Source organism: Theropithecus gelada, chromosome 16, assembly GCF_003255815.1.
Source record: "Theropithecus gelada isolate Dixy chromosome 16, Tgel_1.0, whole genome shotgun sequence".
Taxonomy (NCBI): domain Eukaryota; kingdom Metazoa; phylum Chordata; class Mammalia; order Primates; family Cercopithecidae; genus Theropithecus; species Theropithecus gelada.
The window spans coordinates 52,174,407-52,197,844 of NC_037684.1; the positions used below are offsets into that span (position 1 = coordinate 52,174,407).

The 23,438-nt window shown below is 52.8% G+C and overlaps 1 protein-coding gene across 2 annotated transcripts in view; it reads right to left on the reverse strand.

The window, feature by feature from the left end:
- Window positions 1–23,438, reverse strand: part of TIMP2 (TIMP metallopeptidase inhibitor 2) — a 72,048-nt gene that overhangs the window by 14,688 nt on the left and 33,922 nt on the right. Inside the window, exons 1-3 of one of the 2 annotated variants that reach the window (XM_025361066.1) lie at window positions 7,800–7,912; window positions 7,590–7,690; window positions 4,646–4,754 (exon numbers count right to left, since the gene is read on the reverse strand). In XM_025361066.1, the coding sequence (XP_025216851.1) occupies window positions 4,646–4,754; window positions 7,590–7,690; window positions 7,800–7,830 (241 nt within the window). In that variant the 5' untranslated portion in view covers window positions 7,831–7,912. Of the gene's footprint in view, window positions 1–4,645; window positions 4,755–7,589; window positions 7,691–7,799; window positions 7,913–23,438 lie in introns of those variants that run through there. The other variant, XM_025361065.1, reaches the window with a different exon arrangement.

A 23,438-nucleotide genomic window follows, 5' to 3' on the forward strand; every position in this document is an offset into this window, starting at 1 on the left:
ATTAGCCAGGCGTGGAGGCACACACCTATAATCCCAGCTACTTGGGAGGCTGAGGCATGAGAATTGCTTGAACCCAGGAGGCAGAGATTGCAGTGAGTCAAGACTGCGCCACTCCACTCCAGTCGGAGGGATAGAGTGAGACTCTCTCCAAAAAACAAAACAAAACAAAACAAAACAAAACCACTGAATTGTAGAATTTTTTTTAAACAAGTTCTTGCTTTCACCTAGTCTGGAGCGCAGTGGTATGACACTGCAGCCTCAAACTCCCAGGCTTAAGCGATCCTCCCATCTCAGCCTCCTGAGAAGCTGGGACTACAGTGTGCACATGCTACCACGCCTGGCTAATTTTTTAGTTTTTGTAGAGATTGGGTCTCACTATGTTGCCCAGGCTGGTCTCAAACTCCTGGCCTCAATCAATTCTCCCACCTCGGCCTTTCAAAGTGCTGGGATTACAGGCATGGGCCACCATACCTAGCCCGAATTGTACATTTTTAATGGATAAATTGAATAGAGTGTGCCTTATATCTCAATAAAGCTGTTAAAAAAACATAAGTGCTCATGGCTAAGCACGGCGGCTCGTGCCTGTAATCTCAGCACTTTGGGAGGCTGAGGCAAGCGGGTCATTTGAGGCCAGGAGTTCGAGACCAGCCTGGCCAACATGGTGAAATCCCGACTCTACCAAAAACACAAAAATTAGCCAGGCATGGTAGCACACACCTGTAATCCCAGCTACTTAGGTGGCTGACGCACGAGAATCGCTCAGGAGGCAGAGGTTGCTGTGAGCCAAGATTGCATGACTGCATTCCAGCCTGGGCAACAGAGGGAGACTCTCTCGGAATAAGAATAAGAATAAGAAGTGCTCATAATTAAACATTTTAGGAAGTCCGGAAATACATCTTAAAAGGGGGGAAAAGTCTCCTATTATCCCCAAGGAGAGGGACAGAAGTCCTGATGACCGAGATACCCAGCAAAGCAGGAGCTGTGAGCATGTTAAGGAAGGGAGAGAAGATCTTACCAAAGGGGAGATAACAGGAGTCTTCCCCGCCCAACTCACACCCCTGCATCTTCCTCCCTGCAATGACGTCCTCCCCATCCACAGGCAAGGACACCACCTTCTCCCAGCAGTAAGTCTGTCTAGACTCTTGGACCTGTGAGAGTCTCTTCCTTTTGCACCTTCCAAGCATTCACTCACTATTCACAATTCACAATTCCCCATAAGCAAAATCTGTCTATTTTCTCTGCTTTCTTTTCCAGGCTCCCCAGTCGAAACATCTGTGTACTCCATGATGACAGGAGCCAAAGATCTCACTGTGGGAATCTTCCATTGTCCCTAACACGGGGCTGGGCATCTAAAAGGTGCCCACTAAGCACATGTTGATTTTTAGAAGGGAAAGAAAGTACATGTCACCTAAACCAGAAGAAAATCCCCCAATCATGGATATTTGGATCCAGAGTGTATGTTTATGATGACAGTTGCCTTTTGGAACAAAATATAGTACCAAGCTAGTGGAGTTGTCTTGTCTCTTCTTTCTCCTTTTTTTTTTTTTTTTTTGTGAGACAGGCTCTTGCTCTGTCACCCAGGCTGGAGTACAGTGGTGTGATCTCAGCTTGCTGCAATCTCTGCCTCCCGGGTTCAAATGATTCTCATGCCTCAGCCTCCTGAGTAGCTGGGACTACAGGCACATGCCACCACGCCCAGCTAATTTTTATATTTTTAGTACAGACAGGGTTTTACCATGTTGGCAAGGCTGGTCTCGAACTCCTGACCTCAAGCAGTCTGCCCGCCTCAGCCTCCCAAAGTGCCGGGATTACAGGCGTTAGCCACTGCACCAGGCCTTGTTTATTCTTTTTTTTTTTTTTTTTTTTTTTTTTTTGTTGAGATGGAGTCTCGCTCTGTCACCCAGGCTGGAGTGCAGTGGCCGAATCTCTGCTCACTGCAAGCTCCGCCTCCCGGGTTTACGCCATTCTCCTGGCTCAGCCTCCCGAGTAGCTGGGACTACAGGCGCTCACCACCTCGCCCGGCTAGTTTTTTTTTTTGTACTTTTTAGTAGAGACGGGGTTTCACCGTGTTAGCCAGGATGGTCTCGATCTCCTGACCTCGTGATCCGCCCGTCTCGGCCTCCCAAAGTGCTAGGATTACAGGCTTGAGCCACCGCGCCCGGCCTTGTTTATTCTTTTTTTCTTAAGTTTGTGATCAGATTCCTACTTCCTCAGGGAGGAGGGGAATAATGTTCCTTAACTGGCTGAGTCAGTGCCGTGCTGGACTGCGGCTGCTGGCCACATGTGGCTGTTTACATTTAAACTAAAATTACTTGAAATGAAACACAATTTAAAATTCAGCTCCTCGGCTGCACGAGCCATATCTCAGGTGCTCACGAGCCACAGGGCTGGGGGCCGCTGGACTGGGTGGTGCAGAGACCGTTTCCATCACTGCAGGAAGCTCTTTGAGCCCCGTGGTTCTCAAGCAGGGGCAACCTACCCCACCTACCCCACCTCCCCCACCTCCCCTGGGCACATGCGGCAATGTCCAGAGACCCCGCAACTGGAGTGGGTGCTATGGCATGTAGAGGGTGGGGGCCAGGGATGCAGCTGAATATCCTATAATGTACAAGGCAGAGGCCCCCGCAACAAAGAACAGTCCATCCCCAAATGTTAATAGTGCTGAGATTCGGAATCCTGTCCCAGCCTCCTGTGGTTCAGCCTCACTGGGCAAGCGGGGAGGTGGCAGAAGGAAGTAAGGGGAAATCATTTTATTTAGGAATAAAAATATAGGCTGGGCACAGTGGCTCACGCCTATAATCCCAGCACTTTAGGAGGCTGAGGCAGGAGGATTGCTTGAACCTCGGAGTTCAAGACCAGCCTGGGCAACACGGTGAGACTTACTCTTTACCAAAAAATCAAAAAATTAGCTGGGTGTGGTGGCACACACCTGTAGTCAATCCCAGCACTTTGGGAGGCTGAGGCGAAAGGATCACTTGACCCCAGGAGATTGAGGCTGCAGTGAGTCCTGATCGCACTCCAGCCTGGGAAACAGAGCAAGACTTTCTCTCAAAAAAAAAAAAAAAAAAAGTATAAACAAAGAGATGCAACAATTAACAAAATGTGCTGCATTCATACAATGATTCATCCCTAAAAAGTAAGGAAATTTGGGGCCACGTGCAGTGGCTCATGCCTGTAATCCCAGCACTTTAGGAGGCTGAGGCGGGCAGATCAACTGAGGTCAGAAGTTCGAGATCAGCCTGGCCAACATGGTGAAACCCCATGTCTACTAAAAAAAAAAAAAAAATCAGCCAGGTGTGGTGGCACGTGCCTATAATCCCAGTTACTCAGGAGGCTGAGGCAGGAGAATCAATTAAACCCAGGAGGCAGAGGTTGCAGTGAGTCTAGATCGCGCCACTGCACTCCAGTCTGGGCAATAGAGCAAGACACTGTCTCAAAAAAAAAAAAAAAAAAACCAAAAAACAAAAAACAAAAAACAAAAAAAAACGAGTAAGGAAATTCTGATATATGCTGTAACGTGAATGAACCTTGAAAACATCATGCTACTGAAATAAGCCAGCCACAGAGGACAAACACTGCAGAGTTCCACCCATGTGAAGCCCCTAGAGCAGTCAAATCCACAGAGACAGAAAGTAAAATGGAGGTAAAATAGATGGTGGTGATGGTTGCACAACAGCAAATATATCTAATGCCACTGAAGTGTACACTTGAAAACGGCTGGCCGGGCGCAGTGGCTCATGCCTGTAATCCTACCACTTTGGGAGGTTGAGGTGGGTGGATCACCTGAGGTCAGGAGTTTGAGACCAGCCTGGCCAACATAGTAAAACCCTGTTTCTACTAAAAATAGAAAAATTAACTGGGCGTGGTGGCACGTGCCTATAATCCCAGCTACTCGGGAGGCTGAGGCAGGAGAATCTCTTGAACCCGGGAGGCCGAGGTTGCAGTGAGCTGAGATTGCGCCACTGCACTCCCGCCTGGGTGACAGAGCAACACTCTGTCTCAAAAAGAAAAGAAAGAAAAGAAAGAAAGAAAGAAAATAAAGAAGGAGGGAGGGAGGGAGGGAGGGAAGGAAGGAAGGAAGGAAGGAAGGAAGGAAGGAAGGAAGGAAGGAAGGAAGGAAGNGGAAGGAAGGAAGGAAGGAAGGAAGGAAGGAAGGAAGGAAGGAAGGAAGGAAGGAAGGAAGGAAAATGATTAACATGGCTACATTTTGTTACGTGTATTTTACCACAATAAAAAAAGGAGATAGATGAATGAATAAGTCAAACAGGTCTCGTGCACAGTATCAACAGATGTCACGCAAGCTTTCTACCCTCCCGACGGCAGAAAGGGTTTCTCTGCCTTGCACGTCTCCAGCATCCTGCACACGCCTCCCTTTTAGGAGCAAAAGGCAAAAATGCTCACTTTTTTTGTCTACCAATCTCAGATTTCCTAGGAAATTGGCAGGTAGGTGAACATTCACTAGCATTCTCTGACAGGAAGTGGCCGAGAGGGCACCGTTCAGTGTCAGGGCTCCGTACCCTGCCTCACTGTTCCTTAGCTACTCCACCTCCCCACTCCTCGAGCCTGGGAAACGAGCCCTGGAAGGCGTCTAGGAACAGCCCCACTTCGGTGTGAGCCTCCGGCTGATGGCCCCACTCATACACACCTGCAATGAGATATTCCTTCTTTCCTCCAACGTCCAGCGAGACCCCACACACTGCCGAGGAGGGGGCCGTGTAGATAAACTCTATATCCTTCTCAGGCCCTTTGAACATCTGGAAAGACAAGGAGGAGGACACGTAAGCAGAGGGAGGCTGCACAGTCGGGGAATTTCGTTCCCATCCAGAACGCCGCGGGCGGCCCAATCTGTATCCGGGGTGTAGCCAGCACCAAAGAGGACCGGGAAGGGCAAATTGCATGGATTAGAAAAGGACCGTTACAGCTGGGCTCAGGGCTCATGGCTGTAATCCCAGCACTTTGAGGGGCTGAGGTGGGCGGATTGCTTGAGGTCAGGAGTTTGAGACCAGCCTGGCCAACGTAGCAAAACCTCGTTTCTACTAAAAACACAAAAATTAGCTGAGCGTGGTGGCAAGCGCCTGTAATCCCAGCTACTTGGGAGGCTGAGCCAGGAGAATCCCTTGAACCCGCAAGGCGGAGGTTGCAGGGAGCTGAGATGGCGCCACTGCACTCCCGCCTGGGTGACAGAGTGAGACTCCATCTCAAAAAAAAAAAAAAAAAAAGAAAAGAAAAAGACTTTTTATAGCGAAGTGACTCTTTGGAGTCACTCAACTTTTAGTGTGGCAGATCACAGCAGGTGGGCACAAGACTGTCATCTAGAGCGTGACATCCTCAGACAACACCTCTGTCCCCTCACCCCCCCTGCCCCAATGAGGTCATTTCTGAATCTCTGGGGAGGGGCTTTTGTACCTCTGCATGACTCTGGACCACCATGAAGGACCATGACTTTTGCATATTTCCAGGAATTTTTTATTTTTTTGAGATAGGGTCTCACTCTGTTGCCCAGGCTGGGGCTACACCTCAACTTCCCAGGCTCAAGTGATCCTCCCACCTCAGACTCCCGAGTAGCTGGGACTACAGGTGCGTGCCACCATGCTCGGCTTTTTTTTTTTTTTTTTTAAATTAGTAGAGACAAGGTCTTGCTCTATCACCCAGGCTGGTCTCAAACTCCTGAGCTCAAGCAATCCTCCTGCCTCGGCCTCCCAAAGTGCTGGGATTACAGGCATAAGCCACTCCGCCCAACCCATATTTCTAGGAATTTCGATCAAATATTGTCTACTTGATGGCAATGAGAGCAGAGAGGCACCTCAGGAATTAGGACATAACGCCATGGGCCAGAGGAGTTTGCATTCTCAACATCTGATTTACTCACAGCCTTTCAGGAACACACCTGCTGCCCCCAGCTGAAGAATGACATTTTCCCAGCACTCGGGGAGGCTGCTTTTTGCCCCCCTTGAAGAGTTTCAATAAAGCAAACCCAAATGGAATGGGAGCATGCCTGATGTCATGACAAATGGTTTTTTGAGAGTGACACTCCAACTTGTACCAAGAAAGGTCATGTTGATGCTGTATTAAATGACATCATTTGCCAAAAGGCTAAAAGCCTTTCCTTGGTACTGACACTGGCCTTTTCACGACCCCTTTATGAGGTCGTAAGAGCAGATCCTCTTTCCTGCTTCATAAAGAAAGAGGCTCAGGCACTGACAGACTAGGTCATCCCCTTAAACTGACATAGATGTGATGATAAAGCATTCCACTGACCTTCTGATAACACTGATTTTCAACTACTTTTTTTTTGTTTTGAAATGGGGTTTCGCTCTTATCGCCCAGGCTGGAGTGCAGTGGCATGATCTCAGCTAACCGCAACCTCCACCTCCTGGGTTCAAGTGATTCTCTTGCCTCAGCCTCCCAAGTAGCTGGGATCACAGGCGCTCGCCACCATGCCCAGCTAATTTTTTTTTTTTTTTTTTTTTGAGACGGAGTCTTGCTTTGTCACCCAGGCTGGAGTACAGTGGCACAATCTCAGCTCACTGCAAGCTTTGCCTCCCGGGTTCACGCTATTCTCCTGCCTCAGCCTCCTGAGTAGCTGGGACTACAGGCGCCCGCCACCATGCCCGGCTAATTTTTTTTTATTTTTAGTAGAGATGGGGTTTCACCGTGTTAACCAGGATGGTCTCGATCTCCTGACCTGGTGATCCGCCCGTCTCGGACTCCCAAAGTGCCCGGATTACAGGTGTGAGCCACCGTGCCCAGCCATGCCCAGCTAATTTTTGCATTTTTAGTAGAGATGGGGTTTCTCCATGTTGGTCAGGCTGGTCTTGAACTCCTGACTTCAGGTGATCCACCCGCCTCAGCCTGCCAACATGCTGGAAGTATAGGCGTGAGACACTGTGCCCGGCCTACTTTTTATTTTTAATAACAAAACTAAATATGGATGACTACAACTACTACCATATCACACGGCTGTCCCTCCACCTGCGACATGAATTTTCTTCTCTCTTACAGACCATGTTAGTTACTATCAATGACAACAGCATCACCTCTCCTGCCCCAGGTCAGGCCCTGCCCTCCCTGCCACGTTTTTTTTTTTTTTAAATACAGGGTCTCACTCTGTCACCCAGGCTGGAATACAGTGGTGAGATGTCGTCTCACTGCAGCCTCCGCCTCCTGGGCTCAAGCGATTCTCCCACCTCAGCTTCCTGAATAGCTGGAACCACACGCGGCGCTACCGCGCCTGGCTAGTTTTTTTCTAGAGATGGATTTTCACCACGTTGCCCAGGCTGGTCTTGAACTCCTGAGCTCAAGTGATCCGCCCACCTTGGCCTCCCGAAGAGCTGGGATTACAGGCGTGAGCCACGACGCCCAGACAGGTTTCTGAAGGAACTGAACTTGTGGGGAACATGTCATCTCCACACAACTTTTCAGGCATTCGAGGATGAAGGGAAATCGGATCTATCTGCAGCTTGATGACCTCATCCTCTGCTCTGCGTCAGGTGGCCAGATCGTGTTCCAGGGACCCAGGATCTCTGCCCACCCCAACACCCCACAGCTGTGCCCACAGTGCAGCCCGGGACGCCGGCGGCCACTAATACCTTTATCTGCTTGATCTCATACTGGATCCTCTTGATTGGGTTGCCGTAAATGTCGTTTCCAGAGTCCACCTCCTTCTCGCTGACCGCTTTGGCCCTGATCACTGCAAAACACAAGACACAGAGGTGAGGAGAGTTCCCGAAACATGCTCCTGGGGCTAAGGAGAGGGATAAGGTGTCCAGGCCTGTAGGAGGCGCTGGGGGGTTACGGACAGCAGCAAGGTGCGAGGCGGGCAAGGGGCATGGTGATCCCAGCCCCCAGCACGGTGTCCCTCCCTCCAAGCTGAGAGATGATGCCCAGCCTCCTCCTCCTTCCACGATTCTTCAACAAGAATCCCTTCTTTGTTGACAGGGCTCAAGCCAGAAGCCCAGAGTCCCTTGTGACCAGGGCGGTTTCTGTAACCGTGGGAGGCAGTCATTGATTTGACTGAAGCTCATCTGTTGATATCATGCTTGAGTGCTTTTGCCTTTTTTTTCCTTCTCTCCAGTGGGTACTCACTGGTGGCTGGGGCAAGCAGGTACACCACTGAACTGACCCGCAATCCCACACATTCCATGAAGGATGGGACATTAACCCACCCTCTAGCCACCGCCTATTGGAAACAAGCTTTTCTGGGCCGAGGGCAAAGTGAGAGTTACCCACCTTAAAGGGGCCTCAAAAGTACCTGGCATATTTAGGTTTGGGGGTCTTACATCTGGAAAGGTCTGTCCAGCTGTTCTGACCTGGAAAATGTTCTATGAGTAATTTTTTTTTTTTTAGATGGAATCTCGCTCTGTTGCCCAGGCTGGAGTGCAGTGGCACAATTTTGGCTCACTGCAATCTCCGCCTCCCAGGTTCAAGTGATTCTCCTGCCTTAGCCTCTCCAGTAGCTGGGATTGCAGGCGCTTGTCACCACACCTGGTTAATTTTTTTTTTTTTTTTCAGATGGAGTCTCACTCTGTTGCCCAGGCTAGAGTGCAGTGGCATGATCTCGACTCACAACAACCTCTGCCTCCTGGGTTCAAGAGATTCTTCTGCCTCAGCTTCCCAAGTAGCTCAGAGTGCAGGCAGTTGCCACCACACCCAGCTAATTTTTGTATTTTTAGTAGAGACAGGGTTTTGCCATGTTGACTAGGCTGGTCTTGAGCTCCTGACCTCAGGTGATCCACCTGCCTTGGCCTCCCAAAGTGCTGGGATTATAGGTGTGAGCCACCGTGCCCAACCTTAAGTTTTGTATTTTTAGTAGAGACAGGGTTTCATCACATTGGCCAGGCTGTTCTCAAACTCTTGACTTCAAATGATCCACCTGCCTCAGCCTCCCAAAGTGCTGGGATTACAGGCGTGAGCCACTGTGCCAGCCCTGGGTGATTCTTTGCAGTAACACAGATTCTATCAAGGGCACAACAGGGGCAGGCTCAGAAAGTTTTACCCAAAGGAGACATTAGCAGGCACACTGGCAGACCCAAGGGACAGATGCTGAGGAAGGACAAACAGAAGAAAAGAGGAGCCCAGCTAAGCCACAACCAAAGAGGAGGGAGATGGAGAAGAGGCAGGGCTGGGGCAATTCCAGAATATTCTGGAGCCTGAGGTTGCTGACAGGCCATGCAACACACGGCTTTCTCCTAGCAATTAAGCCAGGACTCTTTTCTGCTCCTGGTAACCTGAGGACAAGCAGATGGGTAATTCATGCAGTCACTCAGGCAGGGTTGGGTAGAACCCTCCCTTTTTTAATTTCAAGGCCATTAGTTGGTGACATGGTCTGTTTTAATGGCTTTAAAAGCTTTGCCCTCCCAAACTCAGCTATTCAGGGTCACTCTGGGTAAGTGCTATGTTAGGGTGGATATGAGCAAAACAGAGAGGAAAGGAGCAAACCACGCCAGGCTCCAGGCAGCCTCCCAGCCCCAGCCCCAGCCCCGGCCCACGTGGTCAGCTCAAATCTCTTGGAACCCCTTAGGCAGGGCTGTCTCTTCCCACAGGGGCATGGAGGCCCACAGACTCCATCTGTGTCCATGCCCCCGGGCCCCAGCAATGCTCTCTGGATCCCAGGCTCGCACCAGAGTCCCACGCCATAGCCCCACTGCCCCGCCTGGGCACAAACCCCATTCTTCTTTCGTCTTCTGTTGGAGCTGAGTCATGACTGGCCAAGGCCACAGGTTCCTGTTTCCCAGGCTAAGCCAGGCCTCATCCTGAAAAGCCACATCTAGGGAATGTCTCCCGGCAGGCCACACCAGAACAGAGGGCTTTGCCCTGACTGCCCCCTATTTCCAGTGCCCTCCCAACCATCCTCTCATCCACTGACACCAGCTGTCTTTTTGTATTCACGTTCCTTTCTGCTCAAACATCATCCTTGGCTGCTCCCTGCCACTCCCCCTAAAATATGAGAGCCTTTGCAACCTGAAGTCAGTCAGGCGACTCGGCTGCTGTGCCCAACACTCCCTACCCGTGCTCCTGCTATTCTACCAGTTCATAATACTCCCCTGCCCTGAACACGCCCAGGTGCATCCATACCTCTGAACAGGCAAGTTTCTTTCCTTTTTTTTTTTTTGAGACAGAGTCTTACTCTGTCACCCTCCAAGGCTGGAGTGCAGTGGTGTGATCTCAGCTCACTGCAACCTCCGTCTCCCGGATTCAAGTGACTCTCCTGCCTTAGCCTCCCAAGTAGCTGGGATTACAGGCATGCACCACCACGCCTGGCTAATTATCATATATATTTTTTTGAGACGGAGTTTCATTCTTGTCACCCAGGTTGGAGTGCAATGGCTCGATCTTGGCTCACTGCAACCTCCGCCTCCCAGGTTCAAGCAATTCTCCTGCCTCAGCCTCCTGAGTAGCTGGGATTACAGGCACCTGCCACCTTGCCAGGCTATTTTTTTTTTTTTTTTGTATTTTTAGTAGAGACAGGGTTTGGCATGTTAGCCAGGCTGGTTTCGAACTCCTGACCTCAAGTGATCCACCCACCTTGGCCTCCCAAAGTGCTGGGATTACAGGTGTGAGCCACCGTGCCCAGCCTGAACAGGCAAGTTTCTTCTACCCCAAATGCCATCTCCCTCTCTCTGCTTGGAGAACTTCTCTTCATCCTTCAAGACCCAGCTAAAATAGCCCTTTTCTGTCTTCCTCTGGGAAATCCTGTCCTTCTGCAGCACTTGGTATATTCACCATCTCTTTTCCATCCTGCTGTCAATTCCTGCACACCTGTCTGCTCAGGGCCCTGGGAGGTCCTAACAGGTTGAGGCTAGATTCTGACGGCAGAACAGGTGGTGCTCACTGTTTGCCAGATGGAGCTGAGATGCTGCTGACAACTTTGGGCTGGTGGCCCAGGTGCGGTTTGTCCTTGGCTCTCTTGCTCCCTGCCTAATCTATATACCTTATGACAATGCTGCACCGAAAAATGTGTATGCAACTCGGTCAATGCGCCAGATTAACTTGGTCAAAGTTTGCTTTTCATGTAGCAGAGTCACCAGTCCAAAAGCAAACCAGGGCTGGGCACGGCAGCTCACTCCTATAATCCCAGCACTTCGGGAGGCCACGGCGGGCAGATCACTTGAGGTCAGGAGTTGGAGACCAGCCTAGCCAACATGGTGAAACCCCATCTCTACTAAAAATACAAAAATCAGCCAGGTGTGGTGGCAGGTACCTGTAATCCCAGCCACTTGGGAGGCTGAGGCAGGAGAATTGCTTGAACCCAGGAGGTGAAAGTTGCAGTGAGCTGAGATCATGCCACCGCACTCCAGCCTGGGCAACAGAGTGAGACGTTGTCTTTAAAAAAAAAAAAAAAAAAAAAAAGGAGGCCAGGCGCCATGGCTCACGCCTGTAATCCCAGCACTTTGGGAGGCTGAGGCGGGCGGATCACGAGGTCAGGAGATCGAGACCATCCTGGCGAACACGGTGAAACCCCATCTCTACTAAAAATACAAAAAAATTAGCCGGGCGTGGTGGAGGGCGCCTGTAGTCCCAGCCACTCAGGAGGCTGAAGCAGGAGAATGGCATGAACCCGGGAGGCGGAGCTTGCAGTGAGCGGAGATCGCGCAGCTGCACTCCAGCCTGGATGACAGAGCAAGACTCCGTCTCAAAAAAAAAAAAAAGCAAACCAGCAGAATCCAAAGGAATCAACAGTTCCAGAAGGAGTAGCAAGCCGGCCTTTACTACAGTCTACTGAATTCTGTATGTTACTTTGGAAATTTCTGGAGCTGCTTTTCTTTTTTTTTGTTTTCTTTCTTTTTGAGATGGAGTCTTGCTCTGTCATCAGGCTGGAGTGCAGTGGTGCAATCTTGGCCCACTGCAACCTCTGCCTCCTGGGTTCAAGCAATTCTCCTGCCTCAGCCTCCCAAGTAGCTGGGATTACAGGCACGCACCACCATGCCCGGCTAAGTTTTTGCATTTTTTTTTTTAGTAGAGACAGGGTTTCACCATGATGGCCAGGCTGGTCTTGAACTCCTGGCCTTGTGATCCACCCACCTCCCAATGTGCTGGGATTACAGGCGTGAGCCACAGTGCCCGGCCTTGGAGCTGCCTTTCAATGATCCACTATGCTGCACAACGCTTAACGTACAATAGGCACTCAATAAGCATGTCACTGGAGTTTAGAAAATAAGCAAAGATTACTTAAAAATGGCCAAAATGTTGCATCCTACCCTGGGCATTGAGGTTCACATGTTGTTCTCTTACAAAAATGCCTAAGGCTCCCAGGTGGCAGCTGGGCACTTGTTTGAAGGAGGCAGCAAGAGACAGAGATCTTGCATTCGCCCCTGGATGGCTGGGTGATCTTTGAGAAGTTCCTTGACTTCATTGAGCCACAGCTGTTCACACCTAAGACGGAGACGATGACAACAGTCCTGACACTTGAGAGTTCATGGTGATGGCTACAGGGGCTGGTGTGGAGCCTGCGGTGCCCGGGAACTCATGTGCGTATGGTTCAGGACCATGAGCATCACAGAGATAAGCAAGGCGAACTCTCCCACTCCTGTGGGTGAGGCATTGGGACAGTGGCATCACGCCACTCAGGTATGGAGACCTCGTCCTGGTCAGCAGGTCACAGAGTCTCGATTTGATGCAACCTCCCAACGTGCTAGCTTTGCCTGGGGGCTGCAGATGATACACTTCCCTCCTTTAAAGTGTCCGAAAAGAGGAGGCTGGTTGAACCAAGGGTCCAGGGTAGCCACGCAGGGTTAGGACTAGAAAGAGAACTGGCGAGGAGGCCGCCAGATGCCTGCAGGGAAGTGGGGGTGAGGGGCCTGGAGGAGCAGAGCCTGAGGGTATCCCCATCTCCACTGGGCTGCTTTAGTCTGCTCCTGGGGAACAGAATTCCGATTCTTCAGGGTCTCTTTAAATTGGGGGTGGGCACCTCCTCCCCCACTTTGCAAAATGAGAAATTACATGAAAGAAGGAAAATGGGAATCAAGAGAGGCAAAGAAGGACCAGTTCCACGGCAACCTTCCCCAAAGCACCAGCGTGCCGCAGACATGACGGAGAGGGGCTGGTTGACAGCTTTTATCAGTGCACACCGGTCGGCATAGCAGGATCTGCACCGCTGACCTGCTCAGAGCGGCGGGTACCTGTTGGGGGTTGTTGCCCAGAGGCGACAGCAGGTGAAGAGAAGGTACAGGGTGGATCCTGCATGCAGAAAGCCTTGCCTGGGAGGAGCATCCAATCCAGGCAAGGCGACAGACGACGGACAGGAACGCAGAGAAGGAGAGTTTCCAATGGCCAGTGGTGGACAGAGGAGGAGGGAGAGAGAGCTCTCCGGAACACATTTCCATGCCAATAGCAGTGGTCCCCACTCTGGGCTCCGGGATGGATCACCAGGACTGTAGGGGAAAGAAGGCCACTCCAAGGGGAGGGCCTCTCTGAGTCCAGACCATGTGAAGAACAGGGCTGGGGAAATCGAAGAGACATAAGGAATCTGGGAAGAAATGAAAATCGTGGCACAGACACGTTTATTGAACACCTACTGGGTGCTGGGCCTGGTGTTAGGCACTGGGGCGGGGGGGTTGGCATCAGCCCATCTCCTGTCCATGCCCCGAAGAGGGGACTGCTCTGCTCCTCTGCCCCTTCTCCAAGGAGCCAGAGGCAAGCTGCGAGAGGGGGGAGTCTTTATAAAGATTCTCGTTCTAACTGCCCTGAGCCCAAAAACCACGGCCTCTCCCTGAGCGTCTCGGATTTCGTTTTTCCTTCTTTCCCTTCTGCTGTGAACACAACATCTGGGTTTGAGATCAAGGGTGATACACTGGCTGATGAATTCACTGCCAGATGCCGGCTACTGGAATGTACAACCGTCGGCTGAATTCAAAGCACACACAACCGCGGGGTCCCCACCCCCACCCCTCCAGCCCAGGACACCACATGATGTCACCTCTCCCCCTGCAAAAACAACCCCTAACGCACCCGCCAGAGTGGGGACGGAAAAGAACTGGGTGGGCAGAAAACCAAGGTCGCGGCGGACAATCCAAAGAGGACGGGCTACGGTCAGACTTTGAGAATCACAACAGCCCCTAGAAAACCAGGAGGCCGCACTGGCTGCTACTCTCGGATGGCCGCAGACAGTGAAGGCGGCTTACTGGAGAACCTGGTGTCACCAGCATGTGCCAGGGCCAAAGGCTGGCCTGAGGGGCGGCACCCTCCAGACTCCAGCCACGCCAGCCCCAGGCAGAGATGCCAGGGCTTCTGTGGCACGGTCCTCTCTTGTTCTCTCTCCTCGGTGTCCCCTCTGCTGCCATCAACATGTGGGTCCTGCATCCTCATGTCCCCTTCACACACCCACCAACACCTTTCCAATCCTACTGTGTCCACAGAAGCACTACGGAAGTTCCTGCGGAAAATAAGAACAAGCTATGCCCACAACTGGGGGAGGGAGCCAGACCCCAAAAGGAAATTGCCTCAAAAGGCCGGGTGCAGTGGCTCACACTTGTAATCCCAGCACTTGGGAGGCCAAGGCGGGTGGGTTGCTTAAAGCTAGGAGTTCAAGACCAGCCTGAGTAACATAGCAATACCTCATCTGTTAAAAAACAAACAAAAAAAACAAAACAAAACAAACAAAAAACCACAAAAATTAGCTGGGCGTGGCAGCATATGCCTATAGTCCCAGCTACTCAGGAGAATTGCATGAACCTAGACGTTCAAGGCTGCAGTGAGCTATGAACGCACCACTGCGCCTTGGTCCTGGGTGACAGAAGGAGACCCTGCCTTTGAAAGAAAAAGAAAATTGCCTCTAAGAAATGCATTTATTCCACACTCATTGAATTCTCTTTATTATCTTGCCAGGGCCGAACTGCTCGCTGGAGGGATCCCACGTGCTATATGTATAAATATACCATACAGAACATTTCCACTTGAGCCACTCTGCCGGGCCCCCAGGCCCAGGTTTGGGACAGGCAAACCAGTGGACATCAACACCCAGCCTTTAGACCGATCACAGCCTCTTCCCAGGGCACTCCACACCCTGTAACAGCACAGCGCCTGTCTTGGCTGAGGGACGCGCTCAGGCAGCAGGAGAAGGTGGCCCACTGTCCCTCAAAGTCACCTGTCTGCCCAGACGAGGTGCAGGGATCCCTGGGACTCAGAAACACATTCGGCTGCTAAACACACAGTCAAAACCCGGCCCGATCATCTGCGCCTTGCGTGCGCGCTGACTTGGACTGGGAGGGTTTGCTCCGTATCACCAGAGGGCACTGGCCCTCCCAGCTGTCCACCCTCTTCTGCAGGCTCCAGCTTCCACGTGGGGAGGGGCGCCCACAGGACCCGCACTGCCAGGGAAAGCACCTCCCTCCCCTCTGTCCTATTCTGCTCATGGCCCAGCGGAGAATGCCAAGGAGTCCCCAAGCTCTGAACATCGGTCATTCCTGGGAGTCAGGTGGGGGCTTCAAACACGTGCCAAAGACCCTACTGGTCCAATCACCAGTGGGTGGGGGGCATTCTGATGCTGCAGCTGGGTCAGAGTCAGCCCGGAGCACCCACAGTGGCAATGAAGACCAGTGGCCACTGCATCCCAGGGGCTAGCCCTGGAGGACTCCGCACTGTGTAGATGCAAATATAGTCTGCAGGCCGGAGCTGCCGATGTCTTCCAGCGTCATTTGGTTCATTTGCCTCTGGGTGGAATTGCATGCCAATCATTTCAGAGGAATTATAAAAGAAACAATTCTTTCTCCCAGATGAAACCCAACCTCCACTTACTCCTGGGCAGGATCCAATGGCAGTTGCAGGTGGACTCAGCCCTGTTCATTTACTGGGGAAGGACTGCGACGTTCCATGCCTCCTGTCTAAACTCTCCAGAAAAGCGGGGTACCATGAGCGCCAACATCTGCACCCTCAAATCACACAGTTAGTAAAGCCCTTGCTAATGTTTGTAACTATAACTTGCGTTGCCATTCAGGGTGAGAGTCTCTTGTCCCTTTTGGGTGGATGTGACGACACCATATGGCTGGTCAATCTGGCTGGGGCTGCTTGACCATTGACTTTTTTTTTTTTTTTTTTTTTTTTTTGAGATAGAGTTTCGCTCTTGTTGCCCAGGCTGGAGTGCAATGGCATGACCTCGGCTCACTGCAACCTCCGCCTCCTGGGTTCAAGCGATTCTCCTGCCTCAGCCTCTGGAGTAGCTGGGATTACAGGTGCCCACCACAATGACCAGCTAATTTGTGTGTGTGTGTGTGTTTTTTTAGTAGAGACGGGGTTTCACCATGTTGGCCAGGCTGGTCTCGAACTCCTGACCTCACATGATCCACCCGCCTTGGCCTCCCAGAGTGCTAGGATTATAGGCGTGAGCCATCTGGCCTGGCCTGACCATTTTGATTAATATGTCTAAAGCGCCAGTTGAGCGTGTACCAGGGCCCCTCTGCCCCAGCCGCCCCCAAGATCAGAGTCTGAAAAGGGAGGTGAAGCCTCTTTTCCCCACTTCTGGTGTCTACACCCTCAGCTCGGGACAGATGTCCAGTAACACAGCTGTGGCCCTGCCCTGCGACTACTGCAATAAATGACTATATTTCTCATAGTCCTGCTCTCAGATCACTGTGGGATCCCTAAATGTTTGTGTGTAACTAATCTGGGATCATAGTAAAGACCACTTAGAAACATGGAAGTTCTCCATTCAGGCAGCACCTCCTTCTTTCAGCAGGATGGGGCTGACCTCGCCAGCTGGAGCGGCAGAAGTGGCCACAGACGCTGCCAGGGATGGCAGACGGTGATCCAGGAAGGGGCTGTGCTTACAAGGACCCCACACTTGCTCTAGTCCTCTAGGTTTGGAGGCTACGCCTCTCCCTACGGAAATGCATGGGGCGCAGGCGCACAGGGCAAGGCTGAGTAGCCAGGAAGTGTCACAAGGGTTGTGAGGTGACAGCGAGGGTTAGCTGGTCCAGCTCACCTTCGGCCTCTGGCCTCAAGTGACACAGCCGGGTGCCCTTGGTGGACAGTCCAAGGGTCTCCCCCGAGCACTGGGCTCTGCCCTTCCTCGGCCCCTTCATGCCGGCCCCTTCTGGCCAGCAGTGCGTCAGACCTCCTCCCAGCTCACTCCTTTTAGGGAAATGAGCAGAAAAGGGGGCTGTGACTTGGTAATTAAAAACAGCCCTGTGGTACTGGGCGGGACCCAGGCTCTTCCCGCCCTGCAGCTGCTGCGGAGGCCAGACCCACCCTCAGGTCCTCCAACCCCCTCGGTCCCCAGAAGCCAGCAATGGGGCCTTCTGGGGAGCAGGAAAGACCTCAGCAGAGGGGGCGGCATAGGAGCACACTGGGCATCTGTCCCCAGTTGAGGGTATAGACACCAGAAGTGAAGACGTGGGGCACCACCTCCCTTTCCAGACTCTGATCTTGAGAGTTTGTGGGTGGCTGGGACAGAGGAGCCCCAGGTCCACCCTCAGTGGTGACTTGCAGCTCTGGAGCAGGGCAGGACCGTGACATCCAGGGTGAGGACAGAGGACTTGGCCAGCATGACTCAGGCCAGGGTGAGAAATGCCTGGAATGACAACTACTCAGAAAAGATGTTTTGTTGTCGGGGGGCGGGGGTGGGAGGGAGGGTTGGGCAGAGAAGATAACAGGGCACACAACAGAGATCATGGGACAGAAGCACAGCCTCAGCCCTGGGCCACACCACCTGCCAGCGGGCACCTGGGTGTTCCAGGCCTCGCCCCGCCAGGGAACGCTCCCTCCCCGGCTGCCCAAGGTTTTAGCGCACGTGAGCTGCTGGCCACTGAGTGCCCGTCTCCATGGAGACCAGCTCTCCCATCTCACTTCCTGCCCATTCGTTTTGGCTCCCCTTGGGGAACTCGAGTGAAACAGCATCTATCAGAGCACCTCAGCCACGCAGAGCTAAGCCGCACTCTCTGCCCAGCCTTCCTGCTGCCCTCCCCACCCCAGGGCCCTGCTCCCTCCCTCTGCGGCCCTGGGAGGACCTCCGGCCCAGGTCCTGCTGCCCTCCCTTTCCCTCGTGGGCCAGCAGGTCTCATGCCAGAGCCTCCGGCTGGGCTCGGCCCTTCCCATTCACGTGCTGCTGAATCACTCGAAAAAAATGCACCGACCCTGGGAGGATTTGCTGAGAACAGGGCGGCTTTGTGGAGGGAAGTGCAGCTCTGCATTTTCTCCGCCAAGACCCACGGAAGAGCCAAGCTCAGCCCTGCAAACCCCCAGCCAGAGCTGGAGCAGGGACAGGAGCACGACCGTGCAGGGCAGGAGGCAGAGGGAGCTTGGTGAGGCACCGAGGGAACCCCCACCCATCCCTGCAATCCGCCCCCCAACAACGGCTGAGCAGGGGGCCACAGTGACAGCTCCGTAGCCAGGGGCAGCAGCAGATTCTCTCCTCGTGCTGTTGCTGGGGGGCTGCAACTTGCTGCATTTCTCAGGAGACAGAAACAGGGACATGAAGGCTGGAATCCCGGGGGCCACACACCCAGGAGAGAATGAAAGCGGGGGGCTGGTGTCCCCACTCCTCTTTCCCTTCCTCCTCAGCACAGCCTGGCAATCGAGCCCCATGCTGAGCGGCCCCCAGCCTCCCTGAGCTTGTCCTGGGGGGTGTGCATCTGTGTAGCCCCGTCTCCAGCTGTAGGATTCGGCCTGGGCTGTCACGGCAGTTGCAAGTGCAGGCTGCACCCCAGCCCTCTGCCCCGTGTCTTCTTGGAGGTCTCGATATAAGCTCCTTGCCATTTGTACTCATTGGAAGAACGACCGCAGGTCAGGGAGGGTGCTCTGCCCACCCCTCCACTCTAAAAACCCTATATCCCTTTGTCTTATGTGTCTGAGATCCTGGTCACACAGGGCTTGGGGTGGAAGAGAGATTTGTGAGGAGAAAAGATGGATCCCCCAGGGCAGTTCCCAGTGTGGGGTCACATCCAAAACCCGACTGGCCAGCAGGTTGGGGGAGAGCAGGCCAGGAGGTGAGCAGGCGGCACCTGCCAGACCCCGCCGGCCTCCCCCAGCCCATGGACAGTTGACCTCAGCAGCAAGCACAAGCAACGCCGCTGCTCCCTCTCCAAGCCTCGCGGACAAACAGGGCAACCCACGCACCACTGCTCAGCCACGGGGGCCTTCCTGGGTCCCTGTGGTTTCGGGAGAAGAACGCACAAGGCAGGGAGCAAAGAAGAGCCCAGAAGACGAAGGTTCCAGCAAAAGCAGAGTGAGGCGGGAACACGGAAGCTGTGCCCCGAGGGTGGGAGCAGAAGCACCAAACCAAAGCAGAGCTCTAGAAGGTGCGAAGTGTTCAGAGCAGGAGAACTGTGCGGGGTGCCTGAAAGTGCTTTAGGACGATGAAGCTGAACACGGCCACCACATCCGGGGTCCTCACCACTGCTGGCATGGCAGTGCTCTCTGGAAACCTCAGGAGCCCCACACCCTTCCGGGTGGCTCCATCCCTTACTTTACAGTCAAATGGAGGCTGGGCAAGGGCTGGGGTGTGAGTCCAGGGGGCACCCCTGAGCCCGCCAGCATAGCCTTATGAGGTGCCTGGCACTTCGGGGAGGATTTAGGCTCCCAAGGCAGGGGGCGGGCCCTGTGCACCTGTGTCCGGAACAGGGGTGGTGGGAAGAGAGATGCTGGAACCTGGGTGTGAGGGGCAGGAGGTGGAGGGCCAGGCCTTGGAGGAAGTGCAGAAACCTTAACACTCTGCCCAGGTCACCGAGCTGTTGGCAAGTGGCAGAGCCAGGGCTCCAACCCCGGCAGTAGGGCTCTCACCGGCTCCTGGTGGAGGCATGGGACAGGGTGAGTCAGGGGAGGCTGGAGGCTGCCCCACAGGCCTTTCCACTACAGTCCAGCTGTGCCAAGGTGACCAAGAGGGGAGGGGAACACAGGCGCTGCCAGGCCCTGGGATGGAAAGTCACCCATGACATTTCCGTAAGAATCACTGGAAGGCCACGGTTTTGGGTGTGGGCGTCCTGGAGAGCTGTTTTAGTGCCCACGCCAATGCCCCAGTTAAAGAACCAGCCCGTCCCCTTAGCCTTCCGCAGGACAGGTGGGAAAGGGCCGGGTGTCTGGTCCTGCTGCCATGGGACAGTGTAGGTGTGACCGTCCGGGCAGAGATGAGTCACCCTCCACCCTGTCTCACTGCCTGTTTCCACACCTAGTTGTAGCTCAAGTGTGGCCAAGAAGGGGCGATTCCTAACCGAGAACACACGGGTCACAAATACTACCTTTGAAAACAGAAACAAGAATAACCCACTCAAAGGCAGGCTGGTCCCCCCATCAGACTGTGGCTTCCAGGCTAAGGCATGAAGACCTTGGCTACTCAATGTTTGGGCCCCATTGTGGCCATGGCTTTTAACTCAGTCATCCCCTAACATCCTCTCTGCCCTCTCAGACAGAGGTGATGTTATAGTGACAGGCGGCTACGCTCCAGGTCTCCATATGCAAAAAATAGCCGGACACAACGCAAGTGCAGGAACAGCAGGAGCACGGTGACACCCTGCCCCGAGAAATCCTTGTGGCTTTTGAGAAACAGCAGCCCTCCTGACCCCCAGCTTCCTTCTTTTTTTTTTTTTTGAGACGGAGTCTGGCTCTGTCTCCCAGGCTGGATGGAGTGCAGTGGCGCGATCTCGGCTCACTGCAAGCTCTGCCTCCCGGGTTCACGCCATTCTCCTGCCTCAGCCTCCCGAGTAGCTGGGACCACAGGCGCCCACCACCTCGCCCGGCTAGTTTTTTGTATTTTTTAGTAGAGACGGGGTTTCACCGTGTTCGCCAGGATGGTCTCGATCTCCTGACCTCGTGATCCGCCCGTCTCGGCCTCCCAAAGTGCTGGGATTACAGGCTTGAGCCACCGCGCCCGGCCCAGCTTCCTTCTTAATCATGTTGAGCCTACAGCAAATTGTGGAGAGACTTTGCAACCCTAGCCCATGACATTCTGGAACCAGAGGATAGATACAAACCAGGCTAAGATCAAAATTTGCTTTTTTTTCCCCCTAAGATAGGGTCTCTGTCACTCAGGCTGGAATGCAGTGGCGCAATCACAGCTCACTGCAGCCTCGACCTCCCAGGCTCGAGGGATCCTCCCACCTCAGCCTCCCTAGTAGCTGGAACTATAGGTGCAGGCCAGTGTGCCTGGCTACTTTTTGTTTTTATAGAGACACAATCTCACTATGTTGCCCAGGCTGGTCTCAAACTCCCGGGCTCAAGCCATCCACCTGCCTCGACCTCCCAAAGTGCTGGGATTACAGGTGTGAACCACCATGCCCGGCCCCAAATTTTCTCTACTTGGCCTCAAGCAGAAAGCCACAGACAACAGAGACCTAAGCTACTCGTGATTTAAAAACCCAAAAGCAAAAACAAAAAGTCTTGTGGGTTGCTGCTCCCACCCCATCCGAATGAGCGTAACGCTTGTTGGTTCCATGAGCTTCGTGTTCTCCAGGGAAGTCCGGCTCGAGTTTCTCAGAGGCATGCACTTGGGGTCCCGCTGGGCACCTCGCCCCACACAGCCAGAGTTCCAGCTGTTACTCACTCATCACCTGCGTCCTCCACCAGAGCAGGAGTCCTGTGGTTCCATGTGCATGACTCACTGCTCATCTCTAGTGACTAAGACAGTGCCTAGGACTCATATCTGTACATTTATTTATTTATTTTGAGATGGAGCCTCCCTCTGCCCCCAGGCTGGAGTGCAGTGGTGCAATCTCAGCTCACTGCAACCTCTGCCTCCTGGGTTCAAGCAATTTTCCTGCCTCAGCCTCACGAATAGCTGGGATTACAGGCATGCACCACCACGCCCAGCTAATTTTTGTATTTTTAATAGAGAAGGGGTTTCGTCACATGTTGGCTGGGCTGGTCTTGAACTCCTGACCTCAAGTGATCCACCCACCTCTGCCTTCCAAAGTGCTGGGATTACAGGTATGAGCCAACGCGCCTGGCCTCATATTTGCAAATTAAATATTTTATAAGAACAGGTCAATCTTTTCTGGGGAAAAAGGGTAAAAATAGGAAAAAAAAAAAAGAGCAATAAATGGGATCTTTCCCACACCTACATCCCAGCTGTGCCAAAAGCACTTTTTGATACCCAGTCTTTTGATTCAAATGCATCAGAGATATAGTCCTCTTTTTGGAAACAAGCACGAAACAGGAGAAGCTATGATCATACACACGATGAGGATATGCTGCAGTGAAAATGAGTAAGAGAGGCGTTTGTGTGATGTGGATGAATTCAGTAACCATGCTGAGCCCAAAAAGCCTAGCTTCCAAAAGACCCCACATAATATCCTTTTTATAAAGTTCAAAACCAAGTAAAACTAAACACTATGTTTAGCATACATGTACGGATAAAGATAGGGAGGGCTAAGCCCCAAATTCAGCAGGTATACCTTTTGTTTCTTTTTTTTTTTCTTTTTTGAGATGGAGTCTCGCTCTGTCACCCAGGCTGGAGTGCAGTGGCGCAATCTCGGCTCACTGCAACCTCCACCTCCTGGGTTCAAGCAATTCTCCTGCCTCAGCCTCCTGGGTAGCTGGGATTACAGGTGCTGCCACCACGCCCAGCTAATTTTTTGTATTTTTAGTAGAGACGGGGTTTCACAATGTTGGCCAGGCTGTTCAAACTCCTGACTCTCAAACTCCGATCCACCAGCCTCGGTCTCCCAATGTGCTGGGGTTACAGGCGTGAGCCACCGTGCCCAGCATCTTTGTGTTGCTGAGACAGGGTCTCGCTCTGTCACCCAGGTTGGCAGTGGTGTGATCACAGCTCCCTGCAGCCTCAGCCTCTGGGGCTCGAGTGACCCTCTTGCCTCAGCCTCACAAGCAGCTGGGACTATAGGCACACGTCACCAAGCTCAACTTTTTGTAGGATAGGGTCTCTCCATGTTGCCCAAGCTGGTCTCGAATTCCTGGGCTCAAGGAATTCCTATGCTGGCTTCCCAAAATGTTGGGATTATAGGTGTGAGCCATCGGCAGGTATACATCCAAGGAGGCAGCAGGGGGAGGGAAAAGGGAGGTAGCGCACAGGTAGTGAATATTCTGGGTCTTGGGTCTGGGTAGTGGGCTCACAGTGCTTCATTATATTATCTACAAAATATTCATAAGTAAGGCCATTCGGGGACCAATGATACCAACATGTCACAAACGAAGACTGGTTGATCTAAGTCAATGTATCTGAGGTTCTTGGAAGGGAGGGAGAGAGACAGACTCTGAAACCATCCTAGTCCAGGGATCAGCAAACTATGGCACAAGGAGCAGATGCCACCCACCACCTATTTTTGCAGAGTCTCATTGGAACCTGGCCACGCCCTTTCATTTCTGTATCATCTGTGGCTGCTTCTGAGTAGCTGCAGTAGAGCCGGGTAACTGCCACAGGGGCTGCACTGCTGGCCAAGGCTAAAATACTTACTCTCTGGCTCCTTGCAGAAAAAGTGTGTTGATCTCTGTCCCTGTCCCTAAGACTGCAACTGGCAGAAGAGAAGCTACCCAGTGTGAGGTCTCTGTGGCCGTGGTGG